Below are 18,377 nucleotides of genomic sequence, written 5' to 3'. Positions count from 1 at the left end.
GCACAAAAAGCTGCTGGATTCACAAAACAAGAAGAGAATTAAGATTCTTTTGAAGCAAAATAAGTGTGAACACATGTTGTTGATTTCCTTTGTAATTCTTGTAAGTTCACAGTAGTAAAAAGAAGGGTGTGGAACTTAGATAAAGTTAGATAACACAATTTCCTGAAAGTGTTACCACAAAACATTTCTGAATGCAAGTTCATGTAAGAACCAGAACAAAGCTCAGTACATTGATAAAGTGTACATAATAAATTTACATATATTTAGAGCTCCCTAGAAGAATTAACAAGTGTAGGGTGCCACCATCATGCTTATATATATGATTCCCTTATAAATGTTTCATATATACAGTACCCCCTAATAAGTTTGCATGCTGACAGTGCTCCTGTTATTTTTTAAAATTCTTTACATAAGTTTTCCGATATATTTTATCAATTCCTCGTGGTTTTCTAGATCTGTTGTCATTCTATAGGAAGCTTCATTCTGTAGTAGCATAATATTCAGCAAATCCAGTACCGTGACATTCCTCCATAACTGTTACAGATAACCGTAAATAAATCTGGCTCATTAGCAGACGCATCAGCTTTAGACACAAATTTCAAGTTTTGCAATTCACATAACCAAAAGTGATGGACTTCTTGTCCTTGGCCCCCAGTCAGCAATGGCCTCTTCAGACACCTGATTCTCAGTCATAGAACAAACAGGTGACCTCATCTGAGGTTTTGGAAATACCTCTGTACCTAAGTGACCTTCTTGATTTGGGTGTTGATGCTTCATAAACGGGTCTGGTAGCAGGACCGGTGTCGGCACCCAGCATACCCGGGCAAGTGGCGGGACCCATAGCTTCTAGAGGGGCCTTACGGCACTCTTCTAATGGTTGCTTCTCAACTGGGCTGCTTGGCAGATGGCTCTGAGTGATTGGGGGGGGGGGGGGGCGCACAAGTTCTACCTCTGTGAAACGGCAGGGATGGGACGAGAGCTACTCACTGCAGGGAATGATTCCATTCCTCAGCAAACTCACATCGGCGGGCTGACATCAGCGTATTCCTTGACCTTCAACACAATTCTCAGTGCCTGCAGTGATTGTTGTGAAATTCCACAGCAGAGCACTCAATCAGCTGTACTGCTCTACTGCACAGTGCGGGCTTGGAGCACTACAGAAAGCAGCATAATTTACAAGCAGCGTTTACAAGCCCGTTCTGCAGAAGTGTCAGTGTAGTAGATCTTCCAGCCAAGTCAGCGGGAGATGAGAGGTTAAATCGGAGATAAACATGATAACAAAGCTAAGAGACCCAACAGATAAACTGTTGGGTCATAAAACACATCGCTGCCAGTCTGTTGTTTTACCGTTTTAATAGAATAGCTGACTGGCCAGCTGATAAATGAAGCTGGACATCTACTTCTATAACATCCCAGTTTTCTATAAAGTATGACAATTTTGACAATTGTATACATTTTAAAAAACTCAATTGCATCAGAGTGTCTCTGTACACTTTGCAGGATGCTGGCTGGCGTGACGGCTTCACGCCACCTGCTTCCCTGCTGCACAGAATATGCTGAGTTGAAGCTTATAGCAGAATAGGTGATGAGGAATAGCAGGAGCCCTGGACCTGCATGAGGTGAGGTAACTTTCATTATTTGGTATGTACTGGCCACATTCATTTATAAATCCGAGGGTCTATATATATTCACTATTGCCCAGGGGCCTACTGAAACATGGAGCCAGCTCTGTCTGGTAGAACAGGACTGGATGAAATGACCGTTCTCTCTTGCGTTCCCTAAGCTGCCTATTTCAGCCATAGCCTTTTCTAGTGTAGACTTAAGGTGTCTCAACCCTTGGTCTGCAGTGAATTCTCCTAAGTACAATTCTATGTGCACAACAGAATTATACCAGAATTGAACCAGAAGTGAACAAAATGGCCTTTTTTTTTTTTTTGTAAGTATTTCACAAACTCAAATTGCTTTATCACTAGAGATGAGCGAACATACTCGTCCGAGCTTGATGCTCGTTTGAGCATTAGCGTACTCGAAACTGCTCGTTGCTCGGACGAATACTTCGCCCGCTCGAGAAAATGGCAGCTCCTGCCGTTTTGCTTTTTGGCGGCCAGAAACAGAGCCAATCACAAGCCAGGAGACTCTGCACTCCACCCAGCATGACGTGGTACCCTTACACGTCGATAGCAGTGGTTGGCTGGCCAGATCAGGTGACCCTGGGATAGACTAGCCGCTGCCCGCGCTGCTCGGATCATTCTGTGTCTGGATGCCGCTAGGGAGAGAGCTGCTGCTGGTCAGGGAAAGCGTTAGGGTGTTCTATTAGAATAGTGTTAGGCAGGAGTGATTCTACAAGAACCCAACAGCCCTTCTTAGGGCTACAATAACGTTATACTTTTTTTTTTTGTTTGTTTGCTTGTGGCTGGGCTTGCTGGCACTAGTAGTGCAGCTAGTACCATATTGTGAGGAATTTGCAGGGGGACTTGCTACCGTTGTGTTTAGCTCTTAGTGACACACATATCCATCTCAAACACCTAAGTGGGAAAATTTATTAGGGGTTTGATTTCAATTAGGCACTGTCTGCCATTTACTTTTTATTTTACGTTTATTTTTTCATAACTCAGCGTCATCTCATCTGGCATAGCAGTGTGCTTTCATACTTGGCTAGAAAATAGCCAAAGGAGAATCCAAACGGCTTACTTACGCCTACAATAGCGTTATATATATTTTATTTCTGGTTGATCTGCTGGTGGCTGTCCTTGCTGCAGTGAATATACTAGCCAATTGTGAGGAATTTGGAGTGAGACTTGCGACCGCTGTGTTTAGCGCTTAGTGACGCACATATCCATCGCAAAGACCGAAGTGGGAAAATTTATTAGGGGTTGGATTTCAATTAGGCACAGTCTGCCATTTCCTTTTTATTTTAAGTTTATTTTTTCATAACTCAGCGTCATCTCATCTGGCATAGCAGTGTGCTTTCATACTAGAAAATAGCCATAGCAATAGGATAGCGTTGTTTGGTTTTAAAAACTAAAAAACACAAAAAAAAGTTATATAACTTTCATTTTCAAAATGTTTAACCCGAGGGCTAGGGGTAGAGGACGAGGGCGGGGACGTGGGCGTCCAACTACTGCAGGGGTCAGAGGCCGTGGTCCTGGGTGGGGTGAGACACCACCTGCTGATGAGGGAGCAGGGGAACGCCGCAGAGCTACACTCCCTAGGTTCATGTCTGAAATTACTGGGACTCGTGGTAGAGCACTGTTGAGGCCAGAACAGTGCGAACAGGTGATGTCGTGGATTGCCAACAATGCTTCGAGCAATTTGTCCACCAGTCAGTCTTCCACGCAGTCCACCCATGTCACCGAAATCGGCACTCCTCCAGCTCCTGCACCTCAGCCTCCTCCCCCCCAGTCTGCCCCCTCCCATGAAAATTTGGCATTTGAACCGGCATACTCTGAGGAACTTTTTTCTGGACCCTTCCCACAGTCACAAACCACTTGTCCGGTTGCTGCTGAGCAATTTTCCGATGCCCAGGTTTTCCACCAGTCGCAGTCTGTGGGTGATGATGACCTTCTTGACGTAGTGGAAGAAGTGTGTAAAGAGGTGTCGGACGATGAGGAGACACGGTTGTCAGACAGTGGTGAAGTTGTTGTCAGGGCAGGAAGTCCGAGGGGGGAGCAGACTGAGGGATCGGAGGATGATGAGGTGACAGACCCAAGCTGGGTTGAGAGGCCGGGTGAACACAGTGCTTCTGAGACGGAGGAGAGTCCTCGACCAGAACAGGTTGGAAGAGGCAGTGGTGGGGCCAGACGGAGAGGCAGGGCCAGAGCAGGTGCATCAGCGCCAAATGTGTCACGTAGTGAAGCTCCCATGGCGAGGGCTCTCGCGGCGAGGGCTAGATTTACAGAAGTCTGGAGTTTCTTTAACCCCTTAAGGACGGAGGGTTTTTCGGCTAATTTCTCGCTCTCCAACTTCAAAAATCCATAACTTTTTCATTTTAACGTGTACAGACCTGTGTGAGGGCTTATTTTGTGCGTAACAAATTTTACTTTCCCGTAATGTTATTTATTTTAACATGCCGTGTACTGCGAAGCTGAAAAAAAATTCCAAATGTGGAAAAATTGAAAAAAAACCGCGTCACGTTCTTGTGGGCTCAGTTTTTACGACTTTCACTCTTCGCTCCAAATAACATGCCTACTTTATTCTTTGGTTCGGTGCGATCGCGGTGATACCAAATTTATACAGGTTTTATTGTGTTTTTATACATTTTCAAAAATTAAACGAATGTGTACAAAAAAGAAAAAAAAATTTTTGCCATCTTCTGACGCTAATAACTTTTTCATACTTTGGCGCACGGAGATGTGTGAGGAGTCATTTTTTGCGAAATGAGGCGAAGTTTTCATTGCTATCATTTTGAGGTCTGTGCGACATTTTGATCATTTTTTATTTCATTTTTTATGTTATGTAAAAAGGTGTAAAAGTCGCATTTTGGACATTTGGGCGCCATTTCCCGCCTCAGAGGTCACCGCCGGCCGTAACCGTTTTTATATTTTGATAGATCGGGCATTTTGGGACGCGGCGATACCTAATATGTCTGTGATTTTTACTGTTTGTTATGTTTTATATCCGTTCTAGGGAAAGGGGGGTGATTTGAACTTTTAATATTTTATTAATTTTTTTTATTTTGTAAACTTTTTTTTTTCTTTTTTTTTTTCACTATTTTTTAGACCATCTAGGGTACATTAACCCTAGATGATCAGATCGCTCCTACCATATACTGCAATACTACAGTATTGCAATATATGGCGTTTTTGCAGGTCTTACATTACAATGAGCCACTGGCTCATTGTAACGAACCTGCATAAACCATGTAGCCTCGTGTCAAGAGAAGACCCGAGGCTACCATGGTAACCGATCGCCGCCCCCCGATGACGTTCGGGGGCATGGCGATCGAAAAAAAGATGGCGGCGCCCGCGCGCCGCCGTCTTTTAAACGCCGCCCGCGACTTTGCGGGCGGCGTTTAGAGGGTTAATAGCCGCGATCGGTGCAAGCACCGACCGCGGTTATTAGCGGTGGGGGTTTTGTGCAAAATGCAAAAACCCCCACCTCTGTATGAAGAGGACTCAGCCTGTGAGCCCTCTTCATACATCCCTTATACCTCTGCGCCGTAGAGCTACGGCGCAGAGCGTTAAGGGGTTAAGGAAACACCGGATGACCGACGGACTGTGGTGTGCAACCTTTGCCAAACCAGGATCAGCAGGGGTTCCACCACTAATAGCTTAACTACCACCAGTATGCGCAGGCATATGAATGCTAAACACCCCACTCAGTGGCACCAAGCCCGTTCACCTCCGGCCGTGCACACCACTGCTCCTTCCCCTGTATCAGCTGATATTCAGCCCCCTGCCCAGGACCCTGGCACAAAAACCCCATCATCGCCTCCACGATCCTCCACAGCATCCACCAGCGTTCAGCTCTCCATACCCCAGACGCTGGAGCGGAAACGGAAATATAGTGCAACCCACCCGCACGCCCAAGCCCTTAATGTCCACATCTCCAGATTGCTTAGCCTGGAGATGCTGCCCTATAGGCTAGTAGAGACCGAGGCTTTTCGCAACCTCATGGCGGCGGACGCCCCTCGGTATTCGGTCCCCACTACTTTTCCCGATGTGCCGTCCCAGCCCTGCACCAGCACGTGTCAGACAACATCATCCGTGCCCTGACCAACGCCGTTTCTGACAAGGTCCACCTGACCACGGACACGTGGACGAGTGCTGCCGGGCAGGGCCACTATATATCGCTGACGGCACATTGGGTTAACTTGGTGGAGGCTGGGACCGAGTCTGACCCTGCGGCTGGTCATATACTGCCGACGCCGAGGATTGCGGGGCCTACCTCGGTCCAGGTCTTTCAGGCCTACTATGCCTCCTCCTCCTCCCACCCCTCCTCCACCTCCTCCTCCGAACTACCATCCGTGGGCATGACGCCATCAGTCGCTAGCTCTAGGCACAGCAGCAGTGCCATCGCTAAGCGACAGCAGGCGGTGCTCAAACTGCTGAGCTTAGGCGATAAAAGGCACACCGCCCAAGAGCTATTACAGGGCATCACGGCGCAGACTGATCTGTGGCTGGCACCGCTGAACCTGAAGCCAGGCATGGTTGTGTGTGACAACGGCCGTAACCTGGTGGCGGCTCTGCAACTCGGCAGACTGACACATGTGCCATGCCTGGCCCATGTGTTAAATCTCATAGTTCAGCGTTTCCTCAAGACATACCCCAATCTGTCTGATTTGCTCACGAAGGTGCACCGCATCTGTGCGCATTTCAGGAAGTCCAGCACAGATGCTGCCACTCTCAGGGCAGCGCAGCGCCGCCTCCAACTGCCCGCTCACCGACTGTTGTGCAACGTGCCCACGAGGTGGAATTCAACATTAACCATGTTATCCAGAGTTTACCAGCAGCGCAGAGCGATTGTAGACTGCCAGATGTCAACTTCCACCAGAACTGGTAGTCAGGTCAGTCAGCTTCCTCGAGTCTACAATGAGGAGTAGACGTGGATGTCTGATATCTGTCAGGTGCTGAGTAACTTTGAGGAGTCAACACAGATGGTCAGTGGCGATGCCGCCATCATCAGCCTCACCATCCCGCTGCTTGGCCTGTTGAAAAACTCTCTGATCAGCATGAAGTCGGAAGCTTTGCGCTCGTCACAAGAGACGGGGGAAGAAGATTCCCTTGTTGATAGCCAAAGCACCCTTAGGTCTGTTTCTCAGCGCATATCGGAGGAGGTGGAGGTGGAGGAGGATGAGGAGGAAGAGGAGGAGAATGTTGGCGAGACACAAGAGGGGACCATTGTTGAGTCCTTCACTGTTGAGCGTGTATGGGCAGAAGAAGAGGAGTTGGAGGAGGAGGAAATGGACAGTCAGGCCAGTGAGGGGAGTGAATTCTTACGCGTTGGTACTCTGGCGCATATGGCAGATTTCATGCTAGGCTGCCTATCCCGTGACCCTCGCGTTCAAAGAATTTATTCCAGCACCGATTACTGGGTATTCACTCTCCTGGACCCACGGTACAAGCAAAATCTTTCCACTCTCATCCCTGGAGAGGAAAGGAGTGTGAGAATGCATGAATACCAGCAGGCCCTGGTGCACAAGCTGAAACAGTATTTCCCTTCTGACAGCGCTAGCGGCAGAGTGCGTAGTTCTGCGGGACAAGTAGCGAGGGAGAGTAGGCGAGCAGGCAGCTTGTCCAGCACTGGCAAGGGTACGCTTTACAAGGCTTTTGCCAGCTTTATGTCACCCCAGCAAGACACTGTCACCAGTCCCCAGTCTCGGCAGAGTAGTGCTGATCTTTACAGAAAGATGGTGAGGGAGTACGTAGCTGACCATACTATCTTCCTAAATGATCACACAGCTCCCTACAACTACTGGGTTTCAAAGCTGGACATGTGGCACGAACTGGCGCTGTACGCCTTGGAGGTTCTTGCCTGCCCTGCCGCTAGCATGTTGTCCAAGCGGGTTTTCAGTGCAGCTGGTGGCATCATCACCGATAAGCGTACACGCCTGTCGACTGACAGCGCTGACAGGCTGACGCTTATTAAGATGAATAAAGCCTGGATTTCTCATAATTTCCAATCTCCACCAGGTGAAGGAAGCTCAACCTGAATAATTTATGCACTCCTCCTCCTCCTCATTTTCCTCCTTCTCCTCCTCTTTGTACACTAAAGCAGAGGAAACTGGCTATTTTTTGACAGGGCCCACTGGCTCTAGCAATAGTACTTTATGCATTTATTTTTTCTGGAGGGCCATCTGTTTTAAACAATTTTTGGGAGTGCCACATACAGGCACTCAATCTATTCAATTTTTCTGGGGGGCCACCTACCTGCTCCTCTGGTTTGAAAACTTTTTTGGACTGCCACATACAGGCACTCAATCTATTCAATTTTTCTGGAGGGCCACCTACCTGCTCCTCTGGTTTGAAAACTTTTTTGGACTGCCACATACAGGCACTCAATCTATTTCATTTTTCTGGAGGGCCACCTACCTGCTCCTCTGGTTTGAAAACTTTTTTGGACTGCCACATACAGGCACTATCCAAATTAATTTGTCTCCATAGCAGCCTCCACACGTTGTCTCCATTGCTACCTCCAAAAGTCGTCCATATAGCTGCCTCCATACATCGTCCCCTTATCAAACGAGGTGTGTCAGGCAGAAATTTGGGTTGTTTTCATGGATTCCACATCAAAGTTGTTAACTTTGTCGCCACCCTGCTGTGTTATCCACAAAATATACTGGCAAACTTTTACCATTTACGGATATTATTTCAGCGCTTCTTGCGCATCTGTTTACATTCCCCTCACCCGCCATATCCCAAACTTATAAGAACGCTACTACACTTAACTTGGTGCAGGCTGGGACCGAGTCTGACCCTGGGGCTGGTCATATACTGCCGACGCAGAGGATTGCGGGGCCTACCTCGGTCCAGGTCTCAAAGGCCTACAATACCTCCCCCTCCTCCCACCCCTCCTCCAACTCCTCCTCCTCCGAATTACCATCCGTGGGCATGGCGCCATCAGTCGGTAGCTCTAGGCACAGCAGCAGTGCCGTCGCTAAGCGACAGCAGGCGGTGCTCAAACAGCTGAGCCTAGGTGATAAAAGGCACACCGCCCAAGAGCTATTACAGGCCATTCCACATCAAACTTGTTAACTTTGTCGCCACCCTGCTGTGTAATCCACAAAATATACTGGCAAACTTTTATCATGTACCGATATTATTTGAGCGCTTCTTGCTCACCTCCTTTGGTTCCTCTCTGCCACCCATTGGTTTGAAGCCTGAGTCCATTTAGGGTATGTCGCCATGCCACTCTCTAGCCTGCCGCTGCCTCTGCATGCCGTCCCCTATAGTGTCAGGGTCAATTATTGGATGTTTTAGATGCTATCTAGCTTCATTCTGTCACTCTGTCATGGCCATGCTGTTGCCCATAATTTTGGCATAATGGTGCGATTAAGCAGCCTCAGAGGCATTCATGCATTCTACCCCTGCTGTTTCCTGTCCATTTCCGTGGTGTTTCCATCCTTTTCTGAAGTTCCCAGGTCTTTGGCCAAGCTTCCCTGTGCAGAGCCTTGGTCCCCTTGAAAAATGCTCGAGTCTCCCATTGACTTCAATGGGGCTCGTTATTCGAGACGAGCACTCGAGCATCGGGAGAAGTTTGTCTCGAATAACGAGTACCCGAGCATTTTAGTGCTCGCTCATCTCTATTTATCACTCATCTTACACTTGTAAAATGTAAAAGTAAAGTCACAACATTAACTCTGTCCTCCTTCAACAACTAACCTTATCTAAATTTGATGGATTTGCAGTTGCACTTAAAATAATTTACTGTCAAGAATGGCTCAGCTGTAGGTGGCTGCCTGTGCATTGTGCCCTGTGGCCCCCTTTCAGTATCCAGCCAGTATCAACAGCAGCAAAAAAATGTGCTGAAAAACCTCAACTTGGCACCTGAGTGAAGTTGGCCCCCCCACCTTGTTCAAATCAAACAAAATTGGTGTCAAACGTTTGTGCTAAGTTTGTGCTGGTTTGTGCAGCAGAAATTTTCGTTTGTGCCGCTATCATTTTTAAGGTATGTTCAGGTGTTTAAGGTGTTTAGGATGAACTGGTAAAAAACCTAGTGACACTTCCCTGGCTTGATCACCAGGGAGAGCTAGCAACCACATTGTACTTTGGAAGAAATGAACTCTGATGACCTCTGCAAAAAAGTATGAATATATTAAAAATGATAGCGGCACAAACGAAAATGTTTGCTCCACAAACAAGCACAAACGTAGCACTAACGTTTGACACCAGTTTTGTTTGATCCGGTTAATGTGGGGGGGCTGGTTGAACTTTTGAACTTTTAATTTTTTGCTCATTTATTCAAAACAAAAGCAGAACAAACAAAAATTTGAGCAGCACAAACGAAGCAGAATTGTTCGGTCCCAGTTTTGTTTGATTTGGGCAATGTGGGGGGGCTGGTTGACCTCTGATGACCTCTGGAAACTTTCATTAAAATCTTAAAAACTATAGCGGAACAAACGAAAATTTCTACTGCACAAACCAGTACAAACGTTTGACACCAATTTTGTTTGATTTGAACAAGGTGGGGGGGGGGGGGGGGCGCAACTTCACTCAGGTCAACTAGGCTTATACACAAGTCAATAAAAAAAATAAAGCTTACATACTAACCCTCCGGCGGCCCCGATGCGCAGCGTTGCTCCCCCGATGTTCGTGCTGCTCCCGCGATGTCATCGTGGCTCCTCTTCTGGCTTCCTGGCTCCTCTTCTTTCTTCTGTAACAGACGGCAGGACGCGGCCATATTATCTCACAGCTGGCAGGTGTATAGAATGCTGGCATATAACATGGCCGCGTCCTGCCACCTGTTATAGAAGAGGAGCCGCGATTACATCGGGGCCGCCGAAGGGTATGTAAACTTTTTTTTGTTTTTTAAGGGCTGTGCTGGCTGTATACTTTGGAGGCAGAATGGGCTGGCTGTATACTACTGGGGGCTGGCTGTATACTACTGGGGCAGGCTGGGCTGGCTGTATACTACTGGGGGCTCGCTGTATACTACTGGGGCAGGCTGGGCTGGCTGTATACTACTGGGGGCTGGCTGTATACTACTGGGGCAGGCTGGGCTGGCTGTATACTACTGGGGGCTGGCTGTATACTACTGGGGCAGGCTGGGCTGGCTGTATACTGCTGTTTAACTGTAGTTAAAAAAAATGGGCTGGCTATATACTGGGGGGGGGGGGATGTGACCAATGTATTTCCCACCCTCGGCTTATACTTGAGTCAATAGGTTTTCCCAGTTTTGGTGGTAAAATTGGGAGTCTCTGCTTATACTCGAGTATATACGGTAATATGGTCTTTTTTACGTTCTGTGCTGTATCACAATCTTCTTTTAACTGTTCGTTTGCAACTAACGAACTAGTAACATGTAAGACTGTGCGTTTCATAGTATAAATATTTAACTGTAATGCTAAACTGAATGTAACAATTGCTGGGACTCGGACATATTACAAGAAGATCTCTCGAAGCATCTGACAGACCTCACCTGGATTGAGTCCTAAGAGCATGACCATTTCAACTAGAAGGAACACACTACTTTCTAAACTCAGTACAATAGTTCTTAGCTGGACACTTTCCCTGATGTAAAGATATGAACTGACTTTCTGCATATGCATCCTTGTCAGGTTCCTCATACAGCAGACCCAATGCAGAGAAAAATAAATCAACAGAGGACAACTCAGGAGAATCTGGAGCCACAGAAAATGGCCATTCCTACAAAAGAGACATAACTATGTCCAACCTTTGAGCATAATTACCAGAAGACTGGAGTCTTAAATGGAAATATAACTTGCAGAATGCAAAGCTCTGCACATGCTGCTTAACGCATTATGCCATCCTCAACCGTTTGAAACAGACTCTATACCTTATTAATCACAGCTTCCAAGGCCTATATACTCAGGTAGGGCTGATTAAGCTGTAACGGTAGAGACAGCATAAGCCTTAAACTTGCCCGCAATCCTTGTCATGTACAAACCTTGAAATCCTAGTGGTCAATGACTTCTGGTAAATGGTTTCCGCATTAACTGGGTGCACACAAAAGATGCCAACTACTTTTTGCAGCTAGGAAATGAAGCAACAACATTGGAAGTACAATATAACAATCCTAATGTGTTGCACACTTGGCTCCTAGGAGCTAACAAGTTGGAAGTACTTATAAGTATCCCGGGTTTAGAGCTCTGTAAAGTGAAAATGGCTGCAACAAATGATGAGTAGGGTAAATAGGAGACCATGAAGCAGTAGCGTGGAAACGCGTTGATCCAGTGTTTTTATCCTTTTGTCATGTCACCCGCAGCTAATATAAAGAACAAGTCTTTTTTGCACAGTACCATTGTGGTTTTCTATGCTGCAAACCTTTACTTTTTCGCTAGTAGGGTAAATAACGGCTTCAGGACTAGTTACAATTTGCTGCTTTTTCACGTGTTCTTTTAACAGTTTTTTATTTTTGAGGTCAGAATTTTTACTGTTAAAAATGTAAGGCTAAAGCTGAAAGCATTTTAATAAGATTATTTTTTTTATATATGAGCTATGTTTTTGTCGCTGTAATAATTACCTTAGCAGACATTATAATATTAAGCTTTGTATTTTAGGCCACAAATTTTGATATAAAAATTTAAAAGGTTAAAGGGTAACTGCGTGTCGGATAGGGTGGCGTTAGAGACTGAAGGGTCGCAACCATTTTGGGGGTATATATTTTTTTTAATGCATTTTTTAAAATCATTTTTTTTACTTATAGTTTTTATTTTACTTTCTGTCAGAGGTCAGTGTAATGTTTATTTACATTTATTTTTTGACACTGGTTTCTATGCCACTAGCCACTGTCTCTTTTCTCTGTACAGCGCTCTGAGTGTTGTGTATGAAAGCTACAGAATCGTTAAAGGAGTATTCTGGGTATATAAACGTCTGATGCGAAAACAAACTTCATGTCATTAGTTACCAAATTGAGCTTAAATTGTTTGATTTTATGATTTACAAAATGTTAAGGGCTTTCTAAAGAAGGCAGAGATATCACCAAAATGGCCACCACTGGAAACTACAGGTCCCTATGATCCTTTAGTTCTCAGTAATCCCTCCTCCCTCTTATGCTCTGCTCACAGTGATGATTTAACTGACTCTTCCACGTGAATAACCGGAGTCGGCTCTCTTCTGTGAGCTGATTGCTCACTTAACCTCACCCCTCAAGGGCTTACCATTCTCCCTTTAACTCAATAAAATAGGGCTAAAAGTGGAGTGGAGGGGGTGACTGGCTGGACTTAGTGAGCGGAGCCTAATGATCCAGCTCATTAAGAAGAGCCAGACTTCCCATCACTCATGCACTGCAACCAACCAACTACAGACAAACATAGTGGTGATCACATTATAGGTAGATGCAGGACTTGTGGACATGTGACCAGCAGGCAGAGTCTGCCCCGTTCAGAAAAATTTTTGAATAACAACTAATTACATATAGGCTTATATTTTAAGGACCCAATTGTATATGAATTATGCTTATTCCTGGAATACACATTAAAGGACACCTGGCATCAGGTCTGTGTCACTAGTTCTGTCACCTCTACCTGTTGGAGCAGCTCACAAGGATCCCATCCCAGCCTTTATCTAGTTATTACATACATTATTCATTGTAAAATCATCTATTTTTTATCATGTAAATTAGGCTGGTCACATGGTCAGAGGCAGTGATGTCACCCCTGTTACCCCTCCCCTCTCCTCCCCCTGCTCATGTCTGTGTGTAATGTATAGTAAAGCATGGCTAGTGTCTGTGCTGCATCTGCTGACATGCTGCATCCTCCTAATATACAGGTGAGAGACACAGACATCAGCTACACATGAATCTGACATGTTCTGCTATAACATGGCTGCCTAGAGCTGCTGTATCTCTCCTAAACACACACATGCACACACAGGCTGCAGGGGGCGTGGCCACCAGCACCAGGAAGCACATCATTATACAGGCTGTCAGTCATGCACTGGGGGTGTGGCTGTGCCTCCCACTCATGAATAGAGTGGACAGCTTGAATATGCTAATGCTTCATTGGACATTTCACAGGTCATTTCCATACAGCTTTAGGACCTCATTGCTTAGGTTTACAGGCATGTAGAGGGACAATGAAGGGATAGAGGCAATGCTCTGTAATGGCAGTTTATGAAAATATTTTTAGTTTAGGGGGGTTATTTTGCATGACGGGTTCTCTTTAAAGTACTGCTTCAGTGTTATCCCCACTGCTTCACTGCACTGCCATGATTAAAGAGAACCCGTCATGCAAAATAACCCCCCTAAACTAAATATATTTTCATGAACTGCCATTAGAGAGCATTGCCTCTATCCCTTCATTGTCCCTCTACATGCCTGTAAACCTAAGCAATGAGGTCCTAAAGCTGTATGCAAATGACCTGTGAAATGTCCAATGAAGCATTAGCATATTCAAGCTGTCCACCTTATTCATGAGTGGGAGGCACAGCCACGCCCCCAGTGCATGACTGACAGCCTGTATAATGATGTGAGGCTGTATAATGATGTGCTTCCTGGTGCTGGTGGCCACACCCACTGCAGCTTATGTGTGTATGTGTGTGTGTTTAGGAGGGATACAGCAGCTCCAGGCAGCCATGTTACAGCAGAACATGTCAGATTCATGTGTAGCTGATGTCTGTGTCTCTCACCTGTATATTAGGAGGATGCAGCATGTCAGCAGATGCAGCACTGATACCAGCAATACTTTACTATACATTACACACAGACATGAGCAGGGGGAGGAGAGGGGAGGGGTAACAGGGGTGACATCACTGCCTCTGACCATGTGACCAGCCTCATTTACTTGATAAAAAATATGTGATTTTACAATGAATAATGTATGAAATAACTAGATAAAGGCTGGGATGGGATCCTTGTGAGCTGCTCCAACAGGTAGTAGTGACAGGACAAGTGACACAGACCTGATGACAGGTGTCCTTTAAGAGTGTCTAGAACACTCAAAATGCGTCTTTGTTCCTGCTGAGCCCATATCGTGATGCTATGAATGGTGACTATGATAGATTATTATAGTTTTTCGGATTATTCAGGTCTAAATATAAATTTGTTTCTATGTATGTGTGGGAATACATTTAAAATTGTTAAACTATAATAATACAGTTTAATCACATATTTTATTTTTTGCAAGTGCATTGTCAAGAGATATTTTTATAACCGTTAGGTTATAATAAGTTACCCGAAACCAATTGTGTGTCTTATATTTTTAAATCCGGCTGGCTGCTCCCCATTATGTCATAGATTAGGGCACTAATCTTAAAAGTTAAAAAGAAAATTCAATAATTAGATAAAAGATCCTATCTGACCCTCACATTATGTTTTCTCTGTGCAAATCTCCTAGTGTACCTCTAAATATATAGTGTATGTAATGGTCAAGAAGATGTTTTTTATTACAGGTATTCAAATATGCAATATAACAAGCTATTCTGTGCTAGACATAGTTTGGTTTATTTCTCAATGTTGTTCTATTTGTATCTACAATAGTTAAAATAACATGTTAAAAATATTTTATATCACAAGGAGAATAGTTTTTTTTTTAGTTTGCTTATCAATTGTTTTGTGCTAAAAAGATATTCTCTCTTTTACAGAATTCAAAAATTGATGGTCAGTCACAAGGTGTTTGGGGAAAGCATAAAATATTATCATTTGTACTGATTTATATAGGTAAGTAGATGATAAATAGTTGTACTGTAAAATGATATAATTTGAACATTATTATGTGATGCTTACAGGGCTATATCAAAAGGGATTGGACAACTGCCCTGCAGAATCCAGTGTTGCAGTGACTTATGCACTAGCTGTAGATGAAAGGAAATTGGGGTAAGCGGAAAAGAGGGCACATTAAAATATAAGATGACCAACTTTTGGGACCACAATCAGCACAAAGTGACCCCTTAATTTGTGTATGTGGTGTTGTGGTTCCAGGGACCCAGGTGGGGAGTATAACTTACATTTTTTGCTGTGTCACTACTGCTTCCGGAACTTCAATTTTTGCAATCACTAAAAGTCTCTGTGTAGCTTAAGGCCACATTCACATGACCATAGTGGGACATATGTATGGCCACAAGCTTTCGGCCATATATACATCCCCCATAGACCGGCAATGGCCACACGGAGTGACACGGCAACGTACTACTCCGTACATGGGGAAAAGATAGGACATGTCCCATCTTTCCCCATGTTACGAGCCGTGCACCGTCAATCACTATGGAGTTGGGAGGGATCACCCCTCCTCCTCTCCATTGCGGTTGATGTATGATGCCGTACTGATGATGGGCATACATCAGTGTGCATGTAGCCTTAGACCTATTACAAATGAACAAATAGCACCTGCCTTTAAATTAATTCGGCATACAAGCTTCATTTATTTTGCCACACTGTAGGGTACAGATTATACTTCTAATATCTGCTATTGTGTGAAGATACATTTGCAGCACACTGCGTAATATGTTAACGCATTGCAGTTGTAGTCTGCTCCGATTGTGCGCCTGCTATTGCAATCGCACAGACTTCTCTCTCTATCAGGTGGCGCATTGTGCTCTATGTAGAGGAAAACCGTGGTGGAGCTGGCACTTTCGCGTGCGTTGTTACCACGTGTGAGATGGGATTTCCACTCTACATTTAGATAGATTAGAAGTACACCATGTACCTGTCTCTGCTAGTTGTTTTCCCCTAGAGCTAGGACTAGGGAAAGCTAAATGCAGGAGGCATTTGTGATACCGCACACAATTTAAAGGGGTTGGCCGAGACCAAGTAAATACAGGGAGGTGGCCAGGGGGGACTTCATAAAAAAATAAACATTTACTTACCTCTATGGTCCCTTTTGATGTCCTGCGATGTGGTCTCTCCATGCCATGCCCCTGTAAAAAACAGCTCTGCTCTTAACCACGCCCACCCGTCACCATATCCCAGATATAAACAAAAAACACGTGGGGTCATTATATTTTGAAGGTTTGTTTGAAGATGGGGGGGGCAGCCTGCCATGTTTTGGTAAATGTTCCAGTGTATGGGTTATGTTGCAGATTGCCTCAGAAGATATGAGAATATATGTAGAATTTTATTGGCTAATTATGTTATTTGGAGGAGAAAGGTTGTGGACTGCTTTGTAAGTCATGATTCATTTTTTAAAATTAATTTGTTATGCAATTAGTAACCAGTGGACAGGCGAAAAATTACAAGAGCAAGATGATAGCTGATAGCACATTGTAATGCATGGGTTAAGCTAAGGTAGCCTCGGGTCTTTGGAAGACCCGAGACTACCATGGTGACTGATCGCCGTTCCCGATGACGTCAGTGGGAAAACACCTGCGATCGGTACTGGCAATGATCGTGGGTGTTACAAGTAAGCATTTGCTGCAATATGCAGAAAAAGACTTACCGGCTATGGAGAGGGCTCGGTCCGCATGCCCTCTCCATGCACCCCTACCTGGCATGTGACGTAATACTACCTCACATGACGGTAAGGGGTTAAAAGCCACTGCCCATGTATTTGTTTTGAAATTGTGTGGTATAACGCAACCTAATTTAATCGGGTCCATTTTTGGTGAGCCAAAACATGTATGCCCACGTTACCAGGGGGCTATTCTAAAGTACATTAATGTGGGAGGAGAGGAAGAGCAGGTGACAAAGATCACTAATGCAGATGTATACAGTATCTTAAAGTTTACACAAAACATCCGAAGCCAAAGTTATCATTCAGGCCTCTGGATTTGAGGCTCCCCATCTTCTAAATTCAGAAGCTCTCCGTTTGGAGAAGCAAGGTGTCCAGGTCTCTGCCTCTGATCCCTAATGTAAATTGGGTGATTGCCCAACCCTTGAGGCCTCTGAAGTTACAATTGTGGAATTTTTTGAAATGTTCCGCAATCGATGTGGGCTGAAATGGTTTATTTTGCTTTTCAGCTTCTCTCTGCATTTTATCATAGTTTTTGATTGGGTATAGATGTTCTCTGATCCTTATTCTCATCTTTCAGATGGTTTTCCCCACGTATATTAACTTACAGGGGCATTGGAGGGCATAGATTACCCTGGATGAGGAACAGGTGATATGTTCCTTGATATCATATTTATGTCCGTCCTTGTCTTCGAATCCTATCATTCTGACTAGGACTTAGCATGCCATACACAATCCACATGGATAGAAACCTGCATATTTGTGGTACCGTGCCGCATTGGTCTTACAAAAGTGACACTGTACCAGAATATTCCCTAAAGAGGAGCCCTTCCTGTATCCACAGGAGACTCTTTCATCTACAATTTGGGCTAGGTCTGGATCCAAGGTGAGAATCCCCCAATAGTGGTTCATGATCTTATTCATTTTGCTCCACTTATCATGTAGAGTAGTGATAAATCTTGTTTGTGAATCTTCAATTTTTGTTTTCACTTGTAGCAGAGAAGATCTATCAGTGTGGAGTACAGCATTATATGCTTTCTTTATGGAACGGCCAGAATGATGTCGTAAACTTTCTTTAAGGGCTATTGCTCCTTCCTTGAATCTTTCAAGGGTGGAACAATTCCTTCTTAATCTCAGGAACTCCCCTTTGGGAATTCCCTTGTGGTGTGAGGCAAATGCGCACTCCCTGCGTTTAAAAGACTATTAGTGGCCGTTTCCTTTCTGTACATTCTTGTTTGAACCGAACCATCTTTGTCTACTTCAATATTAATATCCAGAAAGGGAATAGAGGTTTTGCAGTACATGAGGGCAGTGTTGCAGTCATTTCTGATGTTGCAGTCATTTTCATTAAGATGTGATATGAATTCTTTCATGG

At 44.8% G+C, this 18,377-nt stretch overlaps 1 protein-coding gene across 8 annotated transcripts in view; it reads left to right on the top strand.

The window, feature by feature from the left end:
* Positions 1–18,377, top strand: part of LOC140104934 (L-selectin-like) — a 267,146-nt gene that overhangs the window by 44,832 nt on the left and 203,937 nt on the right. For 6 of the 8 annotated variants that reach the window (XM_072128728.1, XM_072128724.1, XM_072128723.1 and 3 more), the window contains exon 2: positions 15,201–15,276. The exons of 1 other annotated variant lie outside the window; for it this stretch is intronic. In XM_072128728.1, the coding sequence (XP_071984829.1) occupies positions 15,201–15,276 (76 nt within the window). Of the gene's footprint in view, positions 1–11,418; positions 11,491–15,200; positions 15,277–18,377 lie in introns of those variants that run through there. One more of the 8 variants, XM_072128729.1, reaches the window with a different exon arrangement.

The sequence above is a fragment of the Engystomops pustulosus genome, chromosome 10 (assembly GCF_040894005.1).
Source record: "Engystomops pustulosus chromosome 10, aEngPut4.maternal, whole genome shotgun sequence".
Classification (NCBI taxonomy): Eukaryota; Metazoa; Chordata; class Amphibia; order Anura; family Leptodactylidae; genus Engystomops; species Engystomops pustulosus.
Note: the sequence above shows the minus strand (reverse complement) of the source record. Positions and strands in the feature narration are given on the sequence as shown.